At 32.0% G+C, this 25,062-nt stretch overlaps 1 protein-coding gene across 1 annotated transcript; it reads left to right on the top strand.

Moving 5' to 3' along the window:
* The first annotated feature begins 214 nt into the window (after positions 1-214).
* On the top strand, positions 215-9,215 carry LOC115881059. Its single transcript, XM_030898418.1, has 10 exons — positions 215-228; positions 1,891-2,408; positions 3,294-3,573; positions 3,627-3,814; positions 3,875-4,128; positions 5,331-5,586; positions 5,865-6,068; positions 6,753-6,998; positions 8,008-8,097; positions 8,754-9,215. The coding sequence occupies exons 2-10, from the start codon at positions 1,902-1,904 to the stop codon at positions 8,934-8,936; spliced, it is 2,208 nt and encodes a 735-aa protein (XP_030754278.1). The 5' UTR covers positions 215-228; positions 1,891-1,901; the 3' UTR covers positions 8,937-9,215.
* The last annotated feature ends 15,847 nt before the right edge of the window (positions 9,216-25,062 follow it).

Raw genomic sequence — 25,062 nt, 5'->3', positions numbered from 1 at the left:
ATTTAATTTCTTCAGTACTCTTTGCTGCACCTGGAAAATACTGTTTTTCTGTACTAGGCGGCTATGGACAACAATCAACGGCCGAAACGTCAAACAAAAATACAGTTGTCAAAAGTTCTATATCGCCGGTTTAAGTTCTAAATTAAGTTCTATCGTAGTTTTTTTAAGATTTCGCATAAGAAAACAGTGTTGTTAAGTGATATCGTGTAGGAAATACAAAGAAAAAGTAAGTGAAAATGTATTTTCCTTGATTTTTTGTTATTTAACGGCAGTTTTATATGGCGCAAACCCTGAAAAGTACAAAATATTTTTTTGATTTACAGAATAGTTGAATTTAACGTGAATTTTAAGGTAAAACGAAGTAAATATAAGTAAAATGATTTTGTTTAAGCATACCAGTACAGTTTATATAAAAAATAACAATAATTTAATAAAATTTAAATAAAAAAGTTTGACGTTAAAATGTATCCATTTAAAATACCTTAGCAACAACTTTTATTTTTTTAATATTTGTTAAAATTTGACAGATTTTTTTTGTTGGGGTTATATTATAATTATTATAAGTTTATTATAAAAAGTATAATACTCAGGCGTATAAATTATATTGAGTAGTTTTCATATCATAAGAATAAAGGTCCGTACTTGATGATAACTCAAAAATAGATCTTTAACATTGTTTTTTCAAAAATATGTATTATATACGACATTGTCAGTAGAATAACCACAAAATTTTATTAAAACAGCTGTCAAAACAAAAATTAATTTTCAACCTGTCATTATAAATATAATAAAATAAAAACAATTAAAAAAATAATACAGAATTTTCGCAAATTAAGTAAAATTTAAAATAGTATTTGTGTTAATCTGGTTGCCTACAAACAAATAATATTAAAAGCAATTAATTTCTTTATTTAAGTGACTAAATACCGGGCTTTGCAAAAGTTTCTGGGGTATCTATAGCTCTTATAATATAGAACTCAAAGATTTCATCTATAAGGGTAGATCTACACCACCTTCTAAGAATATCTGTGAGAGTGTCTACACAGGGTACTCAGAAAAGGGTGATCAGAGGGTGTCCCTAGATTATTAATAAATTTGTTCTTTATTATTAATAAATTTGTTATTAATAAACATAGTTCCAAAGAAATACAAATTGACGTTCAAATTTAATCAACGCTCGGTGTTTATTACAATTGGAGAATACTTTACATTATTCTGCTATTAATATTGTCATCGTAAATTCCACAGGGTGCTCAAAGTTTAAGAAAAAAATCAGCAAATTGTATCAAAATCTTATTATATATGAAACGCAATTTCTTAACAATTGTTTAAATATGATTGTGGAATTATATAATATAGTAATATACAGTATGTCCCCAGATTGTCTCTACAGGAGAAAAAAAACTTTTTTATTATTGACATTTTGAGAAAAATGCACTCTATAAAAAAATTTTGCTTGTTCTAAAATGGTTAATCTCCTTTATCAAATTTTTTGGTTGGTCATATTTTTTGCTGTTGTTAAAGTATCACATTTTCCTATAATTACTAACACCCTTTCCGCAGCATTGCACTAAGTAAATTTTTAAACGCCAAAAAATATGACGTTAATTAAAATTTTATCAATACCAATCCATCAAGGAATGAAAACGAAGTTATATTAACATAGAAACGTCTTTTTTATTTTCAGTGCTTTTCAGAAAATTCAACCATATTTCCACGTTTTTTTATTTTCTTTAAAACGGTATAGAAACGTATAAGGATATTAACCATTTTTGACCTCACCAAGATATTATTCGATTGCTATTCCCTAGCCGTCTTTGGTGCCGTTCTTTTTTGATCATACAGTACTATATCGATATCAAAAGAATGTTCTATTCGACTCCCTTAGGTTTCCTTTTTCCATGGACCAAAACCGCTCGGACAACTCCGCCTCCAACCAGCAACAGCAAAACGTCCACCTCCACATGCACCACGTGTGCAACTGCCAAGCGGCGGGCCTCTACCCCGCCGCCTATTACCCAGCCGCTGCCGCCGCCACTGCCGTCGGTTTCCGCACGCCCCTGCCCTCCCTCGTGCCTTATCACGCCGCGCCCTCGTCCGTGGCACGCCCCTACCTCCAGCACTACCAGTACACGCAGTTCAACGTGGGCGGGCAGTACGCCGTGCCCATCGCCAGCGCCACCGCCAATTCCGTCTACGGAAGCGCCTCGGGGGGCGGGACTAGCGCCATCGACTTGGTGTACGGGTCGACGGGGGGCGTGTCTAACGGCGGAGGCGTGGCCAGCGTGGGCGTGAAGGAGAGGAGGGACAGGGAAGAGAGCGGAGGGGATAGCGAGAGGGCCAATGAGCCGCCGGAGGGGTACGATTACGGGCAGGTCACGCCTCCTGCAAATGAACTGCTTTTGAACGTAAGTAATTTGGTGTGGGTTTTATTCCAGGCTTAGTTATTGATGGTAATATACAGGGTGGTTTCGAACTGTATTCCGTAAACTTAAGTAAAAAAGTTCGTATAAATACATGTTCTAAAGTGCTTAGTTTTGGAGATACAGGATGTAGAAGTTTCATTTTTATTTCGATTTTTGCCTGAGGTTGAGCGCAGGGGGGCCTAGAGTTTTTGTTTTTTTTTAATAATTAAAAATAATTTAAAAAATGCCTTTTTTGAATAAAACGTTTACACGAATTTCTCTATCAATAAATTTCATAGACTTGGTTATCAAACCGTGTTCGCGTAGATTACTTAAATAGCTACAAATTTTCTAAAAAAAAATAAAAATCAACACATTTTTTGAACACAACAAAATAATATTAACTAAACAAAACTAGAAAACGTCATTTTTACTGCATCACAAGTAAATAAAAATTAATACGTAGCCAAGATTCATAATTCAGGGGGGTGCCCAGCAGTACATGGAGGGGGGGCGGCACACCCGGGCACCCCTGTAGTTACGCCAACGGCAAAAAATTATTACTCTTCAAATCAGTTAAAATATATGTAGGTGGCGCCCTCTACAAGTAGGAGTCATATTGACATCAAAATCAAATTTCTAATGTCAAAAAACTCCCAGACACCAATTTTTATCCAAATATTGACATTACTTCAAAAATTATTTAGAAAAAATCGAAATAAAACTTCTACACCCTATATCTCCGAAACTATATAAGCTTTTTAGGACATACATTTATACGAACTTTTTTACTTATTTTTATCTGCAGAATATGCTCCCAAAGTTTCCGGAATACAGTTCGGACCACCCTGTATATTGATAAGAATTAAAAATATCTTATTTTTGCAGGATACGACTGACGCGACTATCCAGGAAAACTTTGTTAAATTCCTGGAACGCAGTTGTCTAACTGCCGAACAAATAGCGTACAGAAATCGTAACAGACCTTGTTTCCGTAACATTCAGAACTTGTGCATCAGGACACGATCGGAAATTCTGAAACCCTGCACTACCATTTCCAACATTCACTCCCAGGGAATCCCGTGGGCCACCAAAGACTTTATATACGCTTTTGTAAGGCTGACCAACTGCTGGCACATCCTCAAAGGCTACTGGGAAAATAGAGACGGTAAAACTGACTCTATGTGGTTAGATTCTGTTACCAAAAAATTTAATTTACAGGTTCCAGCCTGGGCAAGATCGAAAAAGAACTAACCCCAGAATTTAGAGCTTGCTACGTCAGATGGGAGAAGGAAACCATCGAGTTAGCCGGTCAACTGACAAGAATTTTTTATAATCTGGACACGAACTTGAACACTGTCAGCTCGGGAGCGAGTATCTACTCGGCTAACAACTTGATACCGCCACAAGTTAGTTGATGAAGTTTTAATAGAAGTTTTAAATGATTAATTTTGTTTTTGATTCGTCAGATCAATTTGATCAAGAGTGCTTCGGAGGGTGCCATCAAGAAACAAGCCACTGTCGGTGAAGCTTCTGCTACTAGCATTCAAAGTAGTTTGGTCAATGGTAATTGTGCTTCTTCGAAAGGTGTGAGGGGTATCCTCCACTTGCCGCAAACAGGTTCGCCATCGGCTGAAACGGCCGACCAGGCTAATCAGACGTACGCCACTGACTTTTGCGGCAAGGACGACGAATTTGACTCCGAAGAAGAAAGGACCAGAAGGTAAGGTCTCTAAATTTAAATAATTTACGTTAATTTATCTGATATCTAATGTTTCAATTTTTTTAATATAGTGGTATTTTTTTCCTATTTTTTAGCAATTTTTGTTTCTAGCAATTTTTCCCTAACGATGTTTTCCCTAGAATTTTTTCAGCAATTTTTTCTTAGCAGTTTTTTCCTAGCAATTTTTTTCTTTGCAATTTTTCCTTAGCAATATCTTGCAGATTGTTATCTTAGCAGTTTTTTTCTAAGCTATATTTTGTGGCAATTTCTTTTCTAGCAATTTTTTTCGTCAATTTTCTACCTTAATTTACCCAGCAATTTTTCAGTATATTATTCCTAGCAGCTTTTTCTAGGAAATTTTCCATAGCAACTTCCTGCAGCTATATTTTCCTAGCAGTTTTATCCCAAGCAATATTTTCTAGCAATTTTTGTCCTAGGAATTTCAAAAAAATTTTTACTTTGCAGTTTTTTTTTCACAGCAAATTTTTTCTAGCATTTTTTTTCGACAATTTTATTCCTATTTAACAGTTTTTCTTAGCAATTATTTTCCTGGAATTTTCTTTCCAGCTATTTTTTTTCCTATCGCTTATTTTTCTACCAATTTTACTTGAGTCGGTATATCAATAATTTTCTTTCCTAGCAATTTTTTCCAACATTTTTTTTTCTAGCAATTTCTTTGTGATATTCTCCTAGCACTTTTTTCCTAATCTATATTTTCTGGCATTTTCCCTCCTAGCAATTTTTTTCAGCAAATATTTTCCTAGGAATTTTTTTCAGTAATCTTTTCTAAAAAAAATTCTAGTAATTTTTCTCCACAATTTTATTCTTATTTAACAGTTTTTCCTAGCAATTATTTTCCTAGCATTTTTTTTCCTTACAATTTTTTTCAACAATTTTTTTACCTAGCAGTTTTTTTCACAGCAATTATTTCCTAGCAATTTTTTTCAGCCATTCGTTACTAGCAATAATTTTTTTTGTACCAATTTTACTAGTGTTGCCGTTGATGTGACGACACATCGTAGCTCTGAGTACGAGGCTTTATCTGTGTATTAAAAATTTCACTATCAAGTATTCTCTTACATATGGTGACTTTTTACAGCACTGTCAACCCTTTGTCATCATATTTCGAACGCCATTCTTTTGTGAACATGTGAACCGTTGTATAATACCTTTTTGATTTGAGATTGTCTCTGCATTTAAAGGGTTTACATGAAACCTGGAAGTTACAGCGTGCCGAAAAAAGGGCTGGAAAGTACAAACGGTGTTCCCGGAGCTAGTCCTAGGGGAATCGAGTTTCTGGAAACCGCTCAGAACGTCAACAAGGCCAGAGAGGTGGCCAACGAGAGATATTGGGCCAACGTGCATGTCGGTTCGTCTAAAAAACAACAACAAACGCAGCAAGAGTTCAAATCGACTCAGGAGGAAGAAGAAAAAAGGCAGGAAATGGTTGAAATTGAGGTTAGTTTTCTATTTAGTTAATTTGATATTTTTATTGTACAATATAATTTATTTTATTTAATTGTCGTTGTCGATTCAATCTATATTGACTTTATTCAAATACAAAGCGTAATAAAAACGGTAACAGTATGTTGGTAACAGAATGCTAACAAAGGATGCCAGTGTCTATGCATTAAATGATCTAAGGTTTTCTGTAATATTTAGATTTTTGCTTGTATTTTCATTTGATTTTTTAATTTTATATTATTTTTTGAAGTATTTTGTTCTTAATATTTTAGTTAAATTTATCGACTCATCTAAACGTTCACGAATGGTTGATTAGCAGCAATTTTGATGAATTTGGCGAGCCAAAGTCGCCAATGACCACACAACAGGAGTTGAAGTCCTTCTACTTGGATAGTACTTACGATATACCTTCATTGGACAGTACTATGTCTTCGGACGTTAAAGGTAGTCAGGGTGGATCCATTACAGTACTGCAGGTAAAAATTTTCTATTTTTTTTAATATTTATTTTTTATATTTCATATTTTTTATTTTTTTTTTGTTGATCGTATCTAAAACCATTTTTTTTAAATACTTGTGGTGATTTAAATAAAGCACTTAATCTTCAAAATATAAATCAAACATTTTTTGTTTAAAGAATGTTTATTTTGTTAATTTTTTTTGTGCATTTGTTGTTTTTATTTGGTTTAGGTTCAACTAAAAAACAATTCTGAAAGAAATATTTATTATATTTTTTGTTTTAATGTTTTCAGAGGAGTATTATAAACAAAAGTTTTAGATATTTTTGAGTATATTCTTTGGCGTATAGTTTATGGGAATTTTTTTTTATTTCATTATTATTAAAGAATCTAAATATATCTATCCTAAATCCGGGAAGTTATGTTTCATATTGCTTATTATTTCTTTAATAATTTATGTGTTTACTGAGTCTACTGTGTAAGAAGTGTTTTTCAATATAGACTTAAAAAAAATACTTTTTCAAAGAGTATTATACAGGGTGATTCTCTCTAACTTGGAATATATTAGAGATACGTACACGTCGATTAGTATTTCGAATTGCGCCCTCTTTTATGAGAGAAAAAATTATATAGCATGTCCCAAATTTGAGATATGAAGTCATCGTGAAAAACCCTCTGTATAAAAATCTATTCCCATTTTTAGAGAACCAAGTGTTCGCCACCACAACAATCTAAACTGGGTTCTTCCACCAACGGTCGTTCGTTCAGAAAGCAGAGATCTTCGACGACAACAACGACCGCCAACGTCTCCGAGACTGGTCTCCGCAGGGTCCAAAACCCGTACGAAGTGAAGGGGGGTGGTTTGACCGAAGGGGGACAACGCGTGTTGGAAACTATTGTGGAGAAATTGAAGGGGCACGTTTTGAGGCCAGTAGCTGTCGAGGGAGAGGTAAATTGTTTTTTTTTTAATTTTTTTCTGTTTTTAATTTTTTTTTGTTTTTTTTTAATTTGTCGTATTTTTTGCTGTTTTTTTTAATATTCCTTACTCAGTTTTAAAGTTTTATTCATATTTTTATTACACAGATACTTTTTTAACTCTTTGGACTTTATTTTTTTCTTTCTTTTGATTTTTTTTAAATTTTTTATCATTCTGTTTTTATTTTTCTTTGACGCTTTTTTATTTATTTATTTTTTCTTATGTATTCTTTCTTTGCTGGATTTATTATTTTATAAATTCCTTTATTTGCTTTTTTTAAACTATTAATATTTAATTTTTATTTTTGTGTATTGTTTTATTATAATTTTTATTACACAGATACATTTTTAACTCTTTGGACTCTATTTTTTTCTTTCTTTTGATTTTTTTTTAATTTTTTATCATTCTGTTTTTATTTTTCTTTGACGCTTTTATATTTATTTATTTTTTCTTATGTATTCTTTCTTTGCTGGATTTATTATTTTATAAATTCCTTTATTTCCTTTTTTTAAACTATTAATATTTATTTTTTATTTTTGTGTATTGTTTTATTATTATTTTTAATTATTTTGTTACCTAATAAACTGTTATTTTCCTTCAAAACATTTAAATGCTACTTTCCTTTATTTCCTTTATTTAAACTATTAATATTTATTTTTTATTTTTGTGTATTGTTTTATTATTATTTTTAATTATTTTGTTACCTAATAAACTGTTATTTTCCTTCAAAACATTTAAATGCTACTTCTTTGAAATAAATTGAATTCATGTTTTTTTTTTATTCATTATCATTTAATATTTTTTGTCAATTTTATGTTTAACTTTTTATTTTACTATTTTTTTTCAGGAATTCTGTATCATTTTATATAATTAATTAAAATATTTTTTAATACTTACCTACTTGATTTTTTGTACTTTTTAATGATTTTCTGAGATAGAATTATAATTATTGTAAAATTTAAACAAAAATATGGTTTTTTAGATGGACCTGGAAAAGGTACTACAAAGAATTAAAAATATGGAATATTTCTACGTTAACGAAGTAGTGCGAGATCTCAGATACATTATCAAGGTTAGTAAACTATGGCAAAAAGAATATTATATCATGTTTACACAGATGCAAAAATTTCTTATTAAAACAATTATTTTATTTGTGTTTGAAGCAGCTTCCCATCATAAATTTGTTTTCACTATTATTAAGTAAAATAAACTCTTTGCATAGCACTCGACAATCGGTTGCATCATGTTTATATAATTTTTTTTATTTAATCGCTTTTTCATTAATTTTTTTTAGATTTTTTATAAATTTTAGTTATTTTTTTTATAAAACATTTTTCGTTGTAGCATTTTTCTATAAAGCTATTTGATTGTATATGGTACCCTACATAAAAATAATATTTTTAATCGCACTTTTCTCTTTTTTTATTTTTTTTTAGTTTTTTTTAGTAAAGTTTTTTTAATTTTTTTTTTAATTTGTCTGTTTACTGTTAATTCGTCTTTTTCCATATTTATGTTTTTATACAGTTTATTTTATTCGAATTTCTTAGTTCTAAATTAATTCAAATTTTTAAATGTTTTGGTCAAAGTTTTATTATTTCTTTTGATTTTTCTTGAATTTCTTCAGTTGTATTTAGTTTTTGTATGATCTAACTCTTTTAAATATTTTTTTATGAATTCCTATTAGAATTTAACAAATCTAATTGTTAAATTTAATGATTATTTTTCCAGTTATGGGATGAAATTGATATACACAATGCGGGTTGGTTTTCCCAAAAGTTGGACATACTTTTGGAGGAAAATCTGGGTCAGTACGACTTTAACGACATCAAGGGCGATGCCAACGAGCAAGTTGGTACCTTAAAGGCCAGCAACTCGGCCATTTTTAATAACGACTGTGATCGATTCATTTAATCTTTTTTTTGTTTTAAAACAAAGACTTTTTAAAACGTAAATTTTAAGAGTTCAAAAAATCAAAACGACAATAAAAATATTTATTTAAATTCAGTATAGTTGTAAATAAATACAAAAACAGAGTTAAATTCAAATTAAAATGTATTTATTTGTAATTATACTTTGCATGGTATGGGTTGATTGATTTACTAAACAAAAATTATATATAGAGTAGGTTTTAAAATAAAATGAACCTTAAATAAGATTTTAAAGATGTAAAAATTATAGAAAGTATCAAAAGTTAATATTCAATCACCCTGTATGTAATTAAATTAAAGCAACTTAAAAAAACTTTGTGTTACGTGTTATTTAAAAAAAATGTTTTTTCTTGTTTTAAAAATGATTTAAAAAAATAATGTTTTAATGTTTTCTTGTTGTGTTTGTTTGTTTTTTTAGTAATTTGTTGTTGTTTATTTAAGTTTGTTCTTGTTGTGTTAACGTTTAAGTGTTAAATAATTTATTGTAAAACTTCAGTGAATGATGTTTGTATTTTTATAAAAAAATGAAATAAAGCTAATTGTGATTATTTTTTGACTTTTATTTACATTTTCCTAATTTTTTTTGAAGCAGTGTATATTAACCTTATGTCTAAATTAAAAATAAAATTATACAAAGTACAGAACAAAAAAATATATAAAAAAATAATTATTAATTTGTATTAGTTGTAATACTATAGGATGAAAAAAAAATGGCGTTAGAGTTGGCTTGGAAATGAAGATCACTGTCATTTTATATCGATCAATTGTCGTTTCTAAGCTAACTTTACGCCATTTTTTCCATCATGGTTATTCAAACAAATATCAATTTATAATAAATCAAATATATGAACGCTGGTCTAATATAAAGACAATGAGACTACTATGACACCATTTATTTTTAATACTATGGTATATAGAATTCCATTTAAAAAATACAGTATGATCGAAAAAAAGGCGTCCAGTTGGCTTGGAAATAAACATCGATGACATTCCCCCTATAATTTTACATATAAAATGACAGCGATCTTCATTTCATAGCCATCGCTGACGCCGTTTTCTTTATCATACGGTAGCTTTGTGTGTAGAATGCTATACATGCGGCACCCATATTTAAAGTAAGAAAGTTGCTGTCAAATGCCGCCATATTGAAAATATTTTTAATCGATAGATCTCGTTGTTAAGCAATGATCTATCAAATGAAATTTCCGATATAAGAATCTAGGTATTGTAGTTTCCTAGAAACTTCTAATGCACGCTCAGTCTGGAACACCCTGTATACCATACCATTAAAGAAAAGTTTTTAAAAAATATATCTACATTACAAACAGATAAAATCTGGTAGATTTAGGACTGTGGATCACCCTGTAAAACAGATACTTTTTTGCAGAATATAACTTTTTTGTGTTAAAAAACTTCTGGATTTCTGTGCGTTCAAAAGAACTTTGTTTGCTTTTGAGCTCCAGGAAATAATGAAGATCCCTCTATAGCAAATCGGTTTGTAGGACAAGGACAATTAACGGGATACTGTCCCGCATCCTCCTGCAGGATTTATTAGCTCAATTTCCTGCAAAAAAAGATGGGAAAAAGTGGGATAGGAGAGGAGATGTATTAGATTTAAAGTTGAAACAGTATAGAAAAAAGATAAAAAAATATATCGTACATTTACTAGAAATTTATATCAATGTCTTAGGCTTCGACTACACGTAAGGTTTTATCTTACGACTTGTCTTTGAGTTAAAACGGATGACCTTCTAGAGAACTGACGCCAGTTTTTTTTGAAGAATATAGAATGTAGAGTGTAGAGTGTAGAGTGTAGAGTGTAGAGTGTAGAGTTAGAGTGTAGAGTTAGAGTGTAGAGTGTAGAGTGTAGAGTGTAGAGTGTAGAGTGTAGAGTGTAGAGTGTAGAGTGTAGAGTGTAGAGTGTAGAGTGTAGAGTGTAGAGTGTAGAGTGTAGAGTGTAGAGTGTAGAGTGTAGAGTGTAGAGTGTAGAGTGTAGAGTGTAGGGTGTAGAGTGTAGAGTGTAGAGTGTAGAGTGTAGAGTGTAGAGTGTAGAGTGTAGAGTGTAGAGTGTAGAGTAGAGTGTAGAGTGTAAAGTGCAGAGTGTAGAGTGCGGAGTGTAGTGTGTAGAGTGTAGAGTGTAGAGTGTAGAGTGTAGAGCGTTGAGCGTAGAGCGTAGAGCGTAGAGCGTAGAGCGTAGAGGGTAGAGTGTACTGCAGAATGGTAGAATGTACTGCAGAATTGGTAGAATGTAAAAACTTTTACTTAAGTGCACTGCTTAGATTAGAATGAATGTTTAGGAGGGGAGTTAATCACCGCGACCTTATAGATCTATTGCGTGTGCTGTTTAGATTAACTTAATAATCAAAATGGTAGATTAATCTTTTATAATTATGGTGCCGTGCAATTGCCAAGTTATTATAATTATTACAGAAATACAAACATCTAATACTGATACTAACGATTTTTGTAGTGGAATCATTGCGTTGCGAGACTGGCCATCAAAAACATTCTATGTTTTTGATAGTATTTTTTACAATCCTTACTAATCCTTTACAGCAAACAACATTAAAGAGCCTGTGTTGTTTTTGCCCTTCCTCGTGCCAGAGATCGTCGGGGGAGATCCAGGAGATCAGGCGGCTGCGGCGTCCTCTCCAGAAAAACAAGCGAAAGCGACGCACCATCGCATCGCTCTGGCCGATCAGGATTGCCGCGCTATCCGTTTGTTTTTCCCATCAGACGCGTCTTGATTTTCGTTGCCGCGGTGCGTTTTCCAGACAACAGACAGACGGTGGGCAAAAAACAATCGAAAGGGTGGCAAACAACGGGTGATAAAACAAAAGAGGGAGATAAAAAGAATAATTGATTGAAATCAAACAATAATTGTTCAATCAATAAATTAAATCAAGTGTTTGCTTTATTTTTTTTTTCGTTCTGTTTTGTGTAATGTGTGTTTTGTTCTTTCTTTAATTGATTATTTTTTTCGGTCTACGAAAATACTGGAGTAGTACTTTATAAAATAAAAAGGTAAGTATTTTTTTTAATAAAATTTGATTTTAAACAAAAAAATAACCTGGACTATGTTTACGGTGGATTTCGAACAACAGTATCCTAGTTTCAATAGTTTTTTCACTCTTACTATGAGTTAAAATCATTTTGTTTTTATCTTTTTTTAAATAATAAGGTCAAAATGCAAAACGAATATACCGAATATTTATAAAGTACCCGGTACTTAGTCTATACAAATTGGCAATTATCTTTTCAGGGCACGTATTGTCCTACCTACATTGCAAAAAATTAACTATTTAATTAGAAAAACACCAATAAAATATTCAGGTGCTTTGTTTAAATGTCGTTTATTTGTCTAGTTTGGAAAGATATAATTATTTTTCCTCAATTTTGATCAAAAACTCAAAAGAACCTTAACATTTCTCATGTATCTTAGTGTCCAAAATACTTTTTTCTGCTGGATCAATTTTGATGATTGTGTGTTCTGCTCCCATAATCTCTCTTACTTTGTCGTTGATTATTTGTTCTCTTTTCGATTTTCCAGCAGATCTCCTCCAGTAATCCATTTCGGTCGCTAATATCCTTGTTTATATATTCTTAATAGCATGTTTTCTGTTCTGCTTTCCCATTCCTCTACACTTAAGCATCCATTTTTTTAATGCTTGTTGCAGGTATATTTTGAATAGTATAGGAGATAGGCTCATTAAAAACATTCCTTTACTTTTGATCCTCATCAACACACCTAAAAATGGAGTTTATCGTTTTTGTAATGACTCTGTCATGGAAAAGTCATATTAATATTGCTTGTTGTTAATTATTATGCAGCGTGGTCCAAACTGTATTCGGGAAACTTTGGCAGCATATTCAGCAGATAAAAATAAGTCAAAAGTTTGCGTAAATGTATGTCTAAAAATGGTTGCATTTGAAACGTTTTTGTGCGAAAAGTTCAACAGAAACTGTTTTATCATTTTTTCGAAGAAAAATTTCTGATTAATTTAAAAAAATAAAAAAGTTCCCAAATTTCGCATTTCAGTCAAATATCTATCTACTCAACACGTTTATTTTTTGTCACAAATGACATCTATTGACTATTTCTATTCTAAATATCTTGAGAACGGTTGCTCGTAGCGATTTTTACCGAGAGATTGTGTATTTTTTTACACAGTAGTTCCATATAGGTACGAACGAAAAGTGATTAATAAATAGGAGTCATATTGACATCAAAATCAAATTTCTCATATCAAAAAACTTCCAGACACCATTTTCATCCAAATATTGACGTTACTTCATATATTATTTGGAAAAATCGAAATAAAAATGAAATTTCTACACCCTGTATCTTCGAAACTACGCATTTTAGGATATACATTTATACAATTTTTTTTCTACTTATTTTTATCTGCAGAATATGCTGCCGAAGTTTCCGGAAAACAGTTCGGACCACCCTGTATAGGAGAGATGGTTTCTCTAAGTCTAGAAGTTAATCTCTACCATGTTAAATTAAAGCAACAATATCTTCTGGACCTCAAACCATTTCTGCTAAGAGAGTAACTGTCAACAAACAATAATAATATTACTTTTCAATGACAATGACATTACAAAAACAATAAACATTATATCTTAGATGATCNNNTCAGTCTGGAACACCCTGTATACCATACCATTAAAGAAAAGTTTTTAAAAAATATATCTACATTACAAACAGATAAAATCTGGTAGATTTAGGACTGTGGATCACCCTGTAAAACAGATACTTTTTTGCAGAATATAACTTTTTTGTGTTAAAAAACTTCTGGATTTCTGTGCGTTCAAAAGAACTTTGTTTGCTTTTGAGCTCCAGGGAAATAATGAAGATCCCTCTGTAGCAAATCGGATTTGTAGGACAAGGACAATTAACGGGATACTGTCCCGCATCCTCCTGCAGGATTTATTAGCTCAATTTCCTGCAAAAAGATGGGAAAAAGTGGGATAGGAGAGATGTATTAGATTTAAAGTTGAAACAGTATAGAAAAAGTGGATAATAAAAAAAATATATCGTACATTTACTAGAAATTTATATCAATGTCTTAGGCTTCGACTACACGTAAGGTTTTATCTTACGACTTGTCTTTGAGTTAAAACGGATGACCTTCTAGAGAACTGACGCCAGTTTTTTTGAAGAATATAGAATATAGAATGTAGAGTGTAGAGTGTAGAGTGTAGAGTGTAGAGTGCAGAGTGTAGAGTGTAGAGTGTAGAGTGTATCGTGTGGAGTGCAGAGTGTAGAGTGTAGGGTGTGGAGTGTAGAGTGTAGAGTGTAGAGTGTAGAGTGTAGAGTGTAGAGTGTAGAGTGTAGAGTGTAGAGTGTAGAGTGTAGAGTGTAGAGTGTAGAGTGTAGAGTGTAGAGTGTAGGGTGTAGGGTGTAGAGTGTAGGGTGTAGGGTGTAGGGTGTAGGGTGTAGAGTGTAGAGTGTAGAGTGTTGGGTGTTGGGTGTAGAGTGCGGGGTGTAGAGTGCGGAGTGTAGAGTGCGGAGTGTAGTGTGTAGGGTGTAGAGTGTAGGGTGTAGAGTGTAGAGTGTAGAGTGTAGAGTGTAGAGTGTAGAGTGTAGAGTGTAGAGTGTATTGCAGAATGGTAGAATGTACTGCAGAATTGGTAGAATGTAAAAACTTTTACTTAAGTGCACTGCTTAGATTAGAATGAATGTTTAGGAGGGGAGTTAATCACCGCGACCTTATAGATCTCTTGTGTGTGCTGTTTAGATTAACTTAATAATCAAAATGGTAGATTAATCTTTTATAATTATGGTGCCGTGCAATTGCCAAGTTATTATAATTATTACAGAAATACAAATATCTAATACTGATACTAACGATTTTTGTAGTGGAATCATTGCGTTGCGAGACTGGCCATCAAAAACATTCTATGTTTTTGATAGTATTTTTTTACAATCCTTACTAATCCTTTACAGCAAACAACATTAAAAGAGCCTGTGTTGTTTTTTTGCCCTTCCTCGTGCCAGAGATCGTCGGGGAGATCCAGAGATCCAGGCGGCTGCGGCGTCCTCTCCAGAAAAACAAGCGAAAGCGACGCACCATCGCATCGTTCTGGCCGATCAGGATTGCCGCGCTATCCGTTTGTTTTTCCCATCAGACGCGTCTTGATTTTCGTTGCCGCGGTGCGTTTTCCAGACAACAGACAGACGGTGGGTAAAAAACAATCGAAAGGGTGGTAAACAACGGGTGATAAAACAAAAGAGGGAGATAAAAAGAATAATTGATTGAAATCAAACAATAATTGTTCAATCAATAAATTAAATCAAGTGTTTGCTTTATTTTTTTTTTTTGTTCTGTTTTGTGTAATGTGTGTTTTGTTCTTTCTTTAATTGATTATTTTCTTCGGTCTACGAAAATACTGGAGTAGTACTTTATAAAATAAAAAGGTAAGTATTTTTTAAATAAAATTTGATTTTAAACAAAAAATAACCTGGACTATGTTTACGGTGGATTTCGAACAACAGTATCCTAGTTTCAATAGTTTTTTCATTCTTACTGTGAGTTAAAATCATTTTGTTTTTATCTTTTTTTAAATAATAAGGTCAAAATGCAAAACGAATATACCGAATATTTATAAAGTACCCGGTACTTAGTATATACAAATTGGCAATTATCTTTTCAGGGCACGTATTGTCCTACCTACATTGCAAAAAATTAACTATTTAATTAGAAAAACACCAATAAAATATTCAGGTGCTTTGTTTAAATGTCGTTTATTTGTCTAGTTTGGAAAGATATAATTATTTTTCCCCAATTTTGATTAAAAACTCAAAGGAACCTTAAAATTTCTCATGTATCTTAGTGTCCAAAATACTTTTTTCTGCTGGATCAATTTTGATGATTGTGTGTTCTGCTCCCATAATCTCTCTTACTTTGTCGTTGGTTATTTGTTCTCTTTTCGATTTTCCAGCAGATCTCCTCCAGTAATCCATTTCGGTCGCTAGTATCCTTGTTTATATATTCTTAATAGCATGTTTTCTGTTCTGCTTTTCAACTGCCATACTTCGCTTCCGTAAGTTATGCTTTTTACTACCGTATTATATATGTTCTTCTTATTAGCTTTAGAGATTCCTTGATCCCACAGTACACCATTCAACATAGATATTGCCATCCTGCCTTGCATTATTCGATCATCGAGACTCTCATCGAGTTTTCCATCGTCAGTTATTTTTAATCCAAGATATTTATATTTGTCACAGTTTTTTATCACGCTTCCATCCTCTAAGACTCCATTCCATCCTCTCATCCTCGCAACCAAACCACATATTCAAGGTCGTCGTGATCTTGGGCTAGGACTATCTGGTCGTCTGCAAAAAATAGGGTGTATAGGGTCTCCTCTTTTATTAGGGGGATTCCCTTTCCTCTACACTTAAGCATCCATTTTTTTAGTGCTTGTTGCAGGTATATTTTGAATGGTATAGGAGATAGGCTCATTAAAAACATTCCTTTACTTTTGATCCTCATCAACACACCTAAAAATGGAGTTTATCGTTTTTGTAATGACTCTGTCATGGAAAAGTCATATTAATATTGCTTGTTGTTAATTATTATACAGCGTGGTCCAAACTGTATTCCGGAAACTTTGGCAGCATATATTCAGCAGATAAAAATAAGTCAAAAGTTTGCGTAAATGTATGTCTAAAAATGGTTGCATTTGAAATGTTTTTGTGCGAAAAGTTCAACAGAAACTGTTTTATCATTTTTTCGAAGAAAAATTTCTGATTAATTTAAAAAAATGAAAAAGTTCCCAAATTTAGCATTTCAGTCAAATAACTATCTACTCAACACGTTTATTTTTTGTCACAAATGACATGTATTGACTATTTCCATTCTAAATATCTTGAGAACGGTTGCTCGTAGCGATTTTTACCGAGAGATTGTGTATTTTTTTACACAGTAGTTCCATACAGGTACGAACGAAAAGTGATTAATAAATAGGAGCCATATTGACATCAAAATCAAATTTCTCATATCAAAAAACTTCCAGACACCATTTTCATCCAAATATTAACGTTACTTCATATATTATTTGGAAAAAATCGAAATAAAAATGAAATTTCTACACCCTGTATCTTCGAAACTAAGCATTTTAGGATATATATTTATACAATTTTTTTTTACTTATTTTTATCTGCAGAATATGCTGCCGAAGTTTCCGGAAAACAGTTCGGATCACTCTGTATAGGAGAGATGGTTTCTCTAAGTCTAGAAGTTAATCTCTACCATGTTAAATTAAAGCAACAATATCTTCTGGACCTCAAACCATTTCTGCTAAGAGAGTAACTGTCAACAAACAATAATAATATTACTTTTCAATGACAATGACATTACAAAAACAATAAACATTATATCTTAGGTGTGTTGATGCGGACCAAAACAAAGACATGTTTTTAAAGCTAAAATAAGCTACCTATTAATTATTGTAACAGTCTTCTGCAGAAGCGAATATCTCTGGCAAAGAAAGCTATTGAAATGAATCAAAAAACAAACTATTAAGAAGAGATACACTTTCATAAAAAAGTGCTTTTAAACTCCTTACTTTATTGCCCACCATTCTACATGTTGTCTCAAACTTTGGCAAAAATAACAACATTTCGTTTTTTCTCGTAGGTATAATGGACAGAGAGGAACTGTAATTTTTAATTCGAAAATAGACTAAAAAACTTAACTAATTTAGCTACTATTTTCATTCAGATTTCTTCGTCAAGCATATTCTAACTAGTTCAAAATAGTTATAGTCTCATGCACTATGCCTGTATGCGTCTGTGTGGGCGTATACACCTTGAGCATTACAATTTCACTTGCAAATTAAACTCTGTCACTAATTTAAAGTTCGGTAGCGAAATATATAAGGGGTGTATTTTAAATAAACCATTTACAATTTTTTAATGCGATTAAAACTTATTTTTTTTGTACTAAAATTATATTTGCTATATTTCTTATTTTCTGTGCATTTCGCATGAAATTCCAATTCTAAAAATATATTGTCCAAATTTATGAAGTGGTTTTAAAAATAATATTGACCATTTTTAAATTAAATTTAAAAGCTAGTTATACAATAGTGTATTTGAAGATAGTTATAGGACAGTTTACATGAAATTATGTCTAGAATTTTAAGAAGAATAAAAAAATTGAGTAATATACAGGATGTGCACTTAAAATAAGAAAGTTGGTATCGGTCACTGTTACATTACACACTCTGTATATAATAAGTTTTTGTAGAAAAAAATTTGGAATAACTTTAGGATTTAAGAAGATGTTCAAATATTCCTCCATCGACTGCTAGACAATAACCCAGACGATCATAAAATTCTCTTCTTACATTCGCTAGTTAGTAAATTGAAATTCTATTGCATTCGGCAGAAATAGCATTTTTTAACTCGTCTAGATTTGGGTATTTTTTGTCCTTGTATATCCTATTTTTTAAATGGCCCCAGAGAAAGAAATCATTTGGCGAAATATCAGGAGACCTTGCTGGCAAATTTGTTGTATGATTAAAGGCCAATAACGTGCCAGGGTACTATGTGCCGGGCAGCCATCCATTTGGTACCAAATTTCCCGATTTTCCCTAGCGGCATTATGTAAAGAAGGTAAAATATGATTTTCGAGTAGTTCCAAATAATATTCTGCATTTAAATTTCGCCGAATGTCCCTGCCCAAACATTTACTTTCTGTGGATATTGCGTCCTTGTTTCGACAAACCTGTATTGGTTTTCTTTGTTCCAATATCGATAATTTTGAACATTGGGTTCATTATTTATGATAAACGTGCATTCGTCAGTAAAACACATGTTTTTTAAAAATTCCCTATCCGTGTTTGCTCTTTCCATCATATCAAAACAAAACGCCTGCCGCTGTATTTCGTCCCCATCTCGTATCTCTTGGTGCTTTTCATATTTGAAGGAATAATATTTATGTCGTTTCAAAATTCCAAACGCTGTAGTGTGATCTATTCCTATTTCATCCTCAAGTTTCCTTGTGCTGATCTTTCCATCGTTCTCTTCCACGCACAATAAAACTCCAAGTCGGCATCATTTCTTGCATCTTCTCTTTGTTCCTGCCTTGCTTCACATCTGCAGTTATTTATTAGGGTACCTTTGGTCTCAAATCTCTGGATATTCCTTGCGATTGTGGATTTTCCAAGTATCGGTCTATTCGGATACAGAGCAGCAAACATGTCCGACACCTTTTGATAACTACTGCCTTGATAATACCATTTAATCATCAATACTTTTTCTTCGGTAGTGTAATTCATAGCTAATATTTTCGATGTAGGCTTTGAATAAGAAGACTAAGGAAGGAGCATATCAAAAATCTTAGGTACACCGCGATGGGCCTCAAATATGGCCGACTTAAATTCCGGTTTATCAGTGTCGTTCTAATTTTATTTAAAAAATGTAAAACTATGGTGTAGGGTAGACGTGGGGTAGACTCAATAATTTGTTGTTTTATTTTACGTTGTGAATAAATGTTGGTAGTTATTAAAATTGTTATAAAAATATATAATTCTAATAAAAATAGATAAGTTATATTAAGTATTTATTACCACAAACATCCGATACGCTACTGAAGCAGGTAAGTCAAATTAACGTATCTAAATTCTTTGACATCTAATCTTTGACAAGTAATAAATAAAAGCTAAAATGCAAGAAAAATATATAATTTAGTTAATTTAAGCGAATTTCATAAATGATCGGTTTTATATAATATATAATGATCGGTATGTATATTATATAGTCACTTACTAGCGAAAAGTTGTTCCATTATTTCACTCAATTTTTGCCGAGATCTACCGCACGCTACACAACCAACTATTTTAGACTCTTGTTCGATAAATCGCGATAGTGTCACTGTTAATTTAAGTGCTGCCACAATTTCCATCTAGATTTATTACCTTTATACAACTATCAGTAGTAGAATAAATAATAAATAACATAAAATAAGCTCCGTAAAGACTGACAAATCCACAAAATTTCAAATCAAATTCAAATGTGTCAAATGAATCGTAAACGGAACTGTCAAGGATCCCCACCCTAGAGTGCTTTTATGGCGCCTTTTCCGCAAATTATACTTAAACCATTAAATTCTACGTAAAAAGGTGCTTTGGAAATGTTTTCATAAAAATACAAAATTTTCCATAGCAAAAAAGTTACAGTGATTTGTTAAAAATGCATATTTTTGAAAAACACCCCGTAACTCCGAAACGGTAACACATATCGATATGCGGTTTTCACCATCATGTTTTTGACAAAAATTGAGCTCCAGACACCGATATTAGTTTTTGTCTATCTCCTATAGAAAAGGGTGTTTCCATTTAAAAGCGTCGAATTTGACACACCCTGTACTTTGAAATGTTGAAAAAGTAAAAAATAGATTTTTACGTGTACAAATAGTTTTATACGGGTAAAAAATAGTTCTTACATGTAAAAAAATCAAATTGGGTGTTTTAACCAAAAAATAAAAAAAGATATATATGTATCACGCAATCGCGTGGTATTTATACACTTTATTTTTAATTTGCTGTTCCGTATGACTCATTAATATAGGTCTATGTGTATTTAGCGTTTTAATTGATGTGCGTGTACGTATCAATAATTTTTCTGTAATAATCGTTTCCGAGAAAATACAGATATAAAACGAGATTATAGGTGATACATTTTGCGTTTGATTCTTGTGTATATTATATCCTTTTTATTTAAAAATAAAACAGAAATATGATATATTATAATATCTATATAAATCTTTGAATAAAAAGACTAAGGAAGGAGCATAATGCTATCCATGTATTTATCCATGGATTATTGTGGATATTAAATTTTTTGCTCAAAGAATAACTTATTGAGGAACGCCACTGTTTATAAGATATCCAAAATTTAAGGAAAAAGGAAACAATTTATAGACTGCTGTGCTCGCTACTGCTTTCCATTATCCTTCCTCATTAATCATTATTTTTTATAAAGTAAAAAAGTAATTAAGGTGTCGTTCAAACCGGAAGTAAAAAAGGTGTAAGTTAAAATTTTAATGAGTTATACAGAGGATAATATTAATGTTCTTTCTCCCAATTTTTCTGTTTTATAATAATGTAAACACCATCATCAGTGTTGTTTTAATAAAAGTCTATATATAGGAATATGTCTGCTAGAAGGACATAAACTTGCCAGTTATTCCGTACTTAAACATGGATTAATTTATTTTATACACTCAGAGTAATAAATGAATTTACTATAGAAATTATTCATTGTTTTGCTACATAATACAGGGCGGCGCTGCTCATACGCCACGGAAGCTCCAAGATGAACGGCAGTTTCTATCGAAATTAAATTTTGGCAGCATATGTAGGTTAACTGAAAGCATTTTATAAAAATACTAACGTGTACCAGCGACTTCGTTCGCGTCGAATTAATCATTTGTAATGGTGATAATAAAGCAAAGGAAGAATTTCCATTAACATACAAACTGGATAAAATTTTCTCACATTTATGTCAGCATGAGAAAAAACAATATGGCGATTGTAAAACTTGGAAAATAAGTTTGTTATAATAATGCTTTTATTTATTCACTATTCTAATAAAAAATATGCTTTCCTTCAGAAACTCTCTATTTATTTATCTAGTAATGCTAAAACACTCTATATGAAAGTCGATTAGAGAAAATAGTATGATTCATTGGCAAGCGATGTAAATATTTGTGATCACGCACGGGCGCGGCAGGTCAGTCAATCGTTGATAGGCCGGCCGGCTGTGTAGTGTTGTGTTTTGTCACAGAGCTGACAAATGGAGGTTGGGAGTCTTTTGACTAATATAGTTGCAAGTCGTTTGACTGTAAGCCAACGGGGTCGTTTGACCACGGTAAGAAAACCCTCTTGTGACGTCTTGCCTTCGAGGTTGGTCTTGAGAGTTTGAGGTCTCCATAATGTCTTCTCGATTGACTATGCGGCGTTGGGATGGTGAGCCACCCAAATAGCTTTTCGATTGGGATGCGAATCTGTTTAGCGGCAGAATTGCGTCGGGGGAAGCCCCCTATACTATTTCAGGTGACACTAGCTAGTTGTTGAAGATTATTAATATAATAGTTCCGAATAATATTTGAATTAGATGGAAGATATGGAATGTGATATATTGAATAGAATATCAGTGATGTCAGTGGCTAGGGGGCGGAGTACCCCCGGGTGAGTCTTACTATTTAACTATCAATTTTATCCAGATCAGTAAATGTTTTTTTTGTTATTTTCATCTACAATGAGAGAGTGCTTGCCAATGACCAACTAAATGGATATTTGCATTGTGAGACCCGGTTGAGTAAGCACCAAAAATACCGATTTTACACGATATTATTATATAACTTGGTAATATTTGTGTTGTGGTCCTCTTCAGAAGGGCCAACTTGTTGAGGGTCTTTTCGGGTGTGGAATTAATGTACACTGTTGTTTTTTAATATAACTTAACTTTAATTATGATAAACTAATTACAATAGTTACCCTGAGGGAAACTGTGAAAAATAATAACGTGTTGAAGAGTAAAAAGAGAGTTGAGAAGAGCAAAAGCAAAGGAGTGTTCAGCAAAAAGAAGGTTTCTGCAAAGAGTGTGAGGGCCTGTCTTGCAGTTCCTTAAATAATATCTAAGCTACAGAAATGCCAGAGGCGTACAGTACAATTTTATAAACCGCCTATGACATTAATTATTTAAAAATACTTGTCCCAATAATCTAATATTCAGAGCAGTGGACGACACTGCCCTTTTACATTGTTCAAATAGACAGACTGTAAATATGGAGCTTTATAAATTCATGATCAAAATTCCCAACAGTAATAGTTAAAGTTATCAATTGGCTATGTTTATATTGTAGGGTTAAACGTTTATGACCTCAAAGGTATGAAAAGTTTTTATTAGAAATGGGACATTCTAAACGAACATATTACAAATTTGATTAAAATGTAGGACGGGAACTTGGAAATATTTGAGGGGTATTTTCATCTCGTTGGAATTTGACTTTCGAAAAATCCGTTTGCCAAAAATAAGCTTTTTACGTCAAACAGTTTAAGGAGAATTGTGGTTAAGAAATTACCCAACTTTTTGGAACACCCTGTATGATTTTTTATAAAATTTCAAAATATGTAAATAAAAACAAATAAATTATGCTTGTCGAAGCGTTTTCCCGAAAGACTAACCGTTTTTTAAATAACAAATATTGTAATATTTGAGGGGCGTTTTCACCCTTTTGGAATTTGAGATTCGAGAAAACCCTCCTTATCGAACCTCTACACCCCACAGTCAATCCGTTTGCCAAAAATCAGCTTTAAACGTCAAGCAGTTTAAGCAGAATCGTGATTACTCAATGGTCATATTTTATGAAACACTCTGTATAAATTTATAAAGAATCTTAGAATATGTAAAACAAAAAAATAAAATATACGTGTTTAAGAGTTTTTCTGAAAAACTCACCGGTTTTTAAATAAAAGATATTTTAATATTTGAGGGATAGTTTCACCCCCTTAGAATTCGAGTTTCGAAAAATCCCTTCTTATCGAACCTCTACCCCCTAAAGTCAATCCGTTTTCGAAAAATCAGCTTTTTACGTCAAGCGCTTTAAGCAGAATCGTGATTAATCAATGACCAGATTTTTCGAAACACCCTGTATACATTTGTAAAAAATCTTAAAATATGTAAAAAACAAAATAAAATATACGCGTTTAAGAGTTTTTTCGGAAACTTGACCGTTTTTTAAATAAAAAATATTGTAATATTTAAGGGGTGGTTTCACCCTCTTGGAACTGGAATTTCGAAAAATCCCTTCTTATCGAACCTCTACACCCTAGAATCAACCTGTATGCCAAAATTGAGCTTCTTACGTTGAGTGGTTTGAGCAGGACCGTGATTAATCAGTGAGTCAGTCACTTAAGGATTTTATATATTAGTATAGATTAAATATTATTATTTATTACTATTAGTTATTTTATTATTACAATTAGAACAGCTACTAGTCCAAAAATATGAAGACTTTAAGTATGTATGTATGAATTTTGTCTTAAAAACTACAGTGTACCTAGAGTGTATTTTTTCTAGAATTATTCTCGAAAGACTTACAAACGAATATAAATACAAGACATACTTTTAAACAAATATAAATCTGGATACTGGACTACCGATTACATGGAGATAAACAGCGTACTGTTTTTATTTATCTGTTTGGGATGGATTTATTTTCTCGGCAAACCTAAACAGAAACACGTATCAACAAACTGCGGGGGGCCCGCAGAGGCGTCTGGAAGAGCCTCCGGCCTGAGATAATGTGCAGATGTTCCCGATTTACTCTTATTTTTTCACTTCAACGTCTTGTCTGGATGTGAATGGATTTGGGGATAGCAATATAGAGGGGATAGGATTAATGATGTTTTGAAAAAGTGCCGCGTATGCAATTTGTGGAAGACTGGTGTAATAAGTTCGTTGAACGGATGGTTTATATACAGGATGATATAGAAGTTATTCAGTTAACAGGAAAGGAAGCATTTTGAGCATTTGATCTCATTTAGCTAATTTTGTCACATAATTATAGGTTTATATCTAGTTTTAATTCTGTAATAATTAAAATATGTTTTAAACGCGTATCTTTTTATTACCGTTGAGTATTTTACTATACAATCTTTAATTTTTGTTAAATTAACAAAAGGTATATCACACAGCCACCCTAGATTTTTTCAAATAATTAAGATCTACTGATGCAAAATCATAAAAATTAAATATATCTAGGAAAATCTTTGTCTGAGTCTTAATAATATTTTGAAGATATATAAATTCCCCATTAAACAGGGGAAAGATGTACTAGGTGTTCCATTTAAAATAAAGGAATAACTTGCTTTTAAAAGTGACTAATGTTCCATATTAATTTTGTCTCACCCTGTATAACTTTTCGGGCGAAATTTCAATTTGGTTTAACAGACAATGGTTACTGTAATTAAATATCAGGCTATACAACGTCAACTAAAATTTAGGTAGCTGTTATCCAAATTTAAAATTTACTCTTTATTTTCACCAAATGTGAAATATGTCAAAATCCTTAAATTTTAAGTATATG

Source organism: Sitophilus oryzae, unplaced genomic scaffold (genome assembly GCF_002938485.1).
Source record: "Sitophilus oryzae breed Bouriz unplaced genomic scaffold, Soryzae_2.0 scaffold_1693_pilon_pilon, whole genome shotgun sequence".
NCBI classification, from domain to species: domain Eukaryota; kingdom Metazoa; phylum Arthropoda; class Insecta; order Coleoptera; family Curculionidae; genus Sitophilus; species Sitophilus oryzae.
The sequence above is the reverse complement of the archived record's forward strand: the minus strand, read 5'-3'. Positions and strand labels throughout refer to the sequence as shown.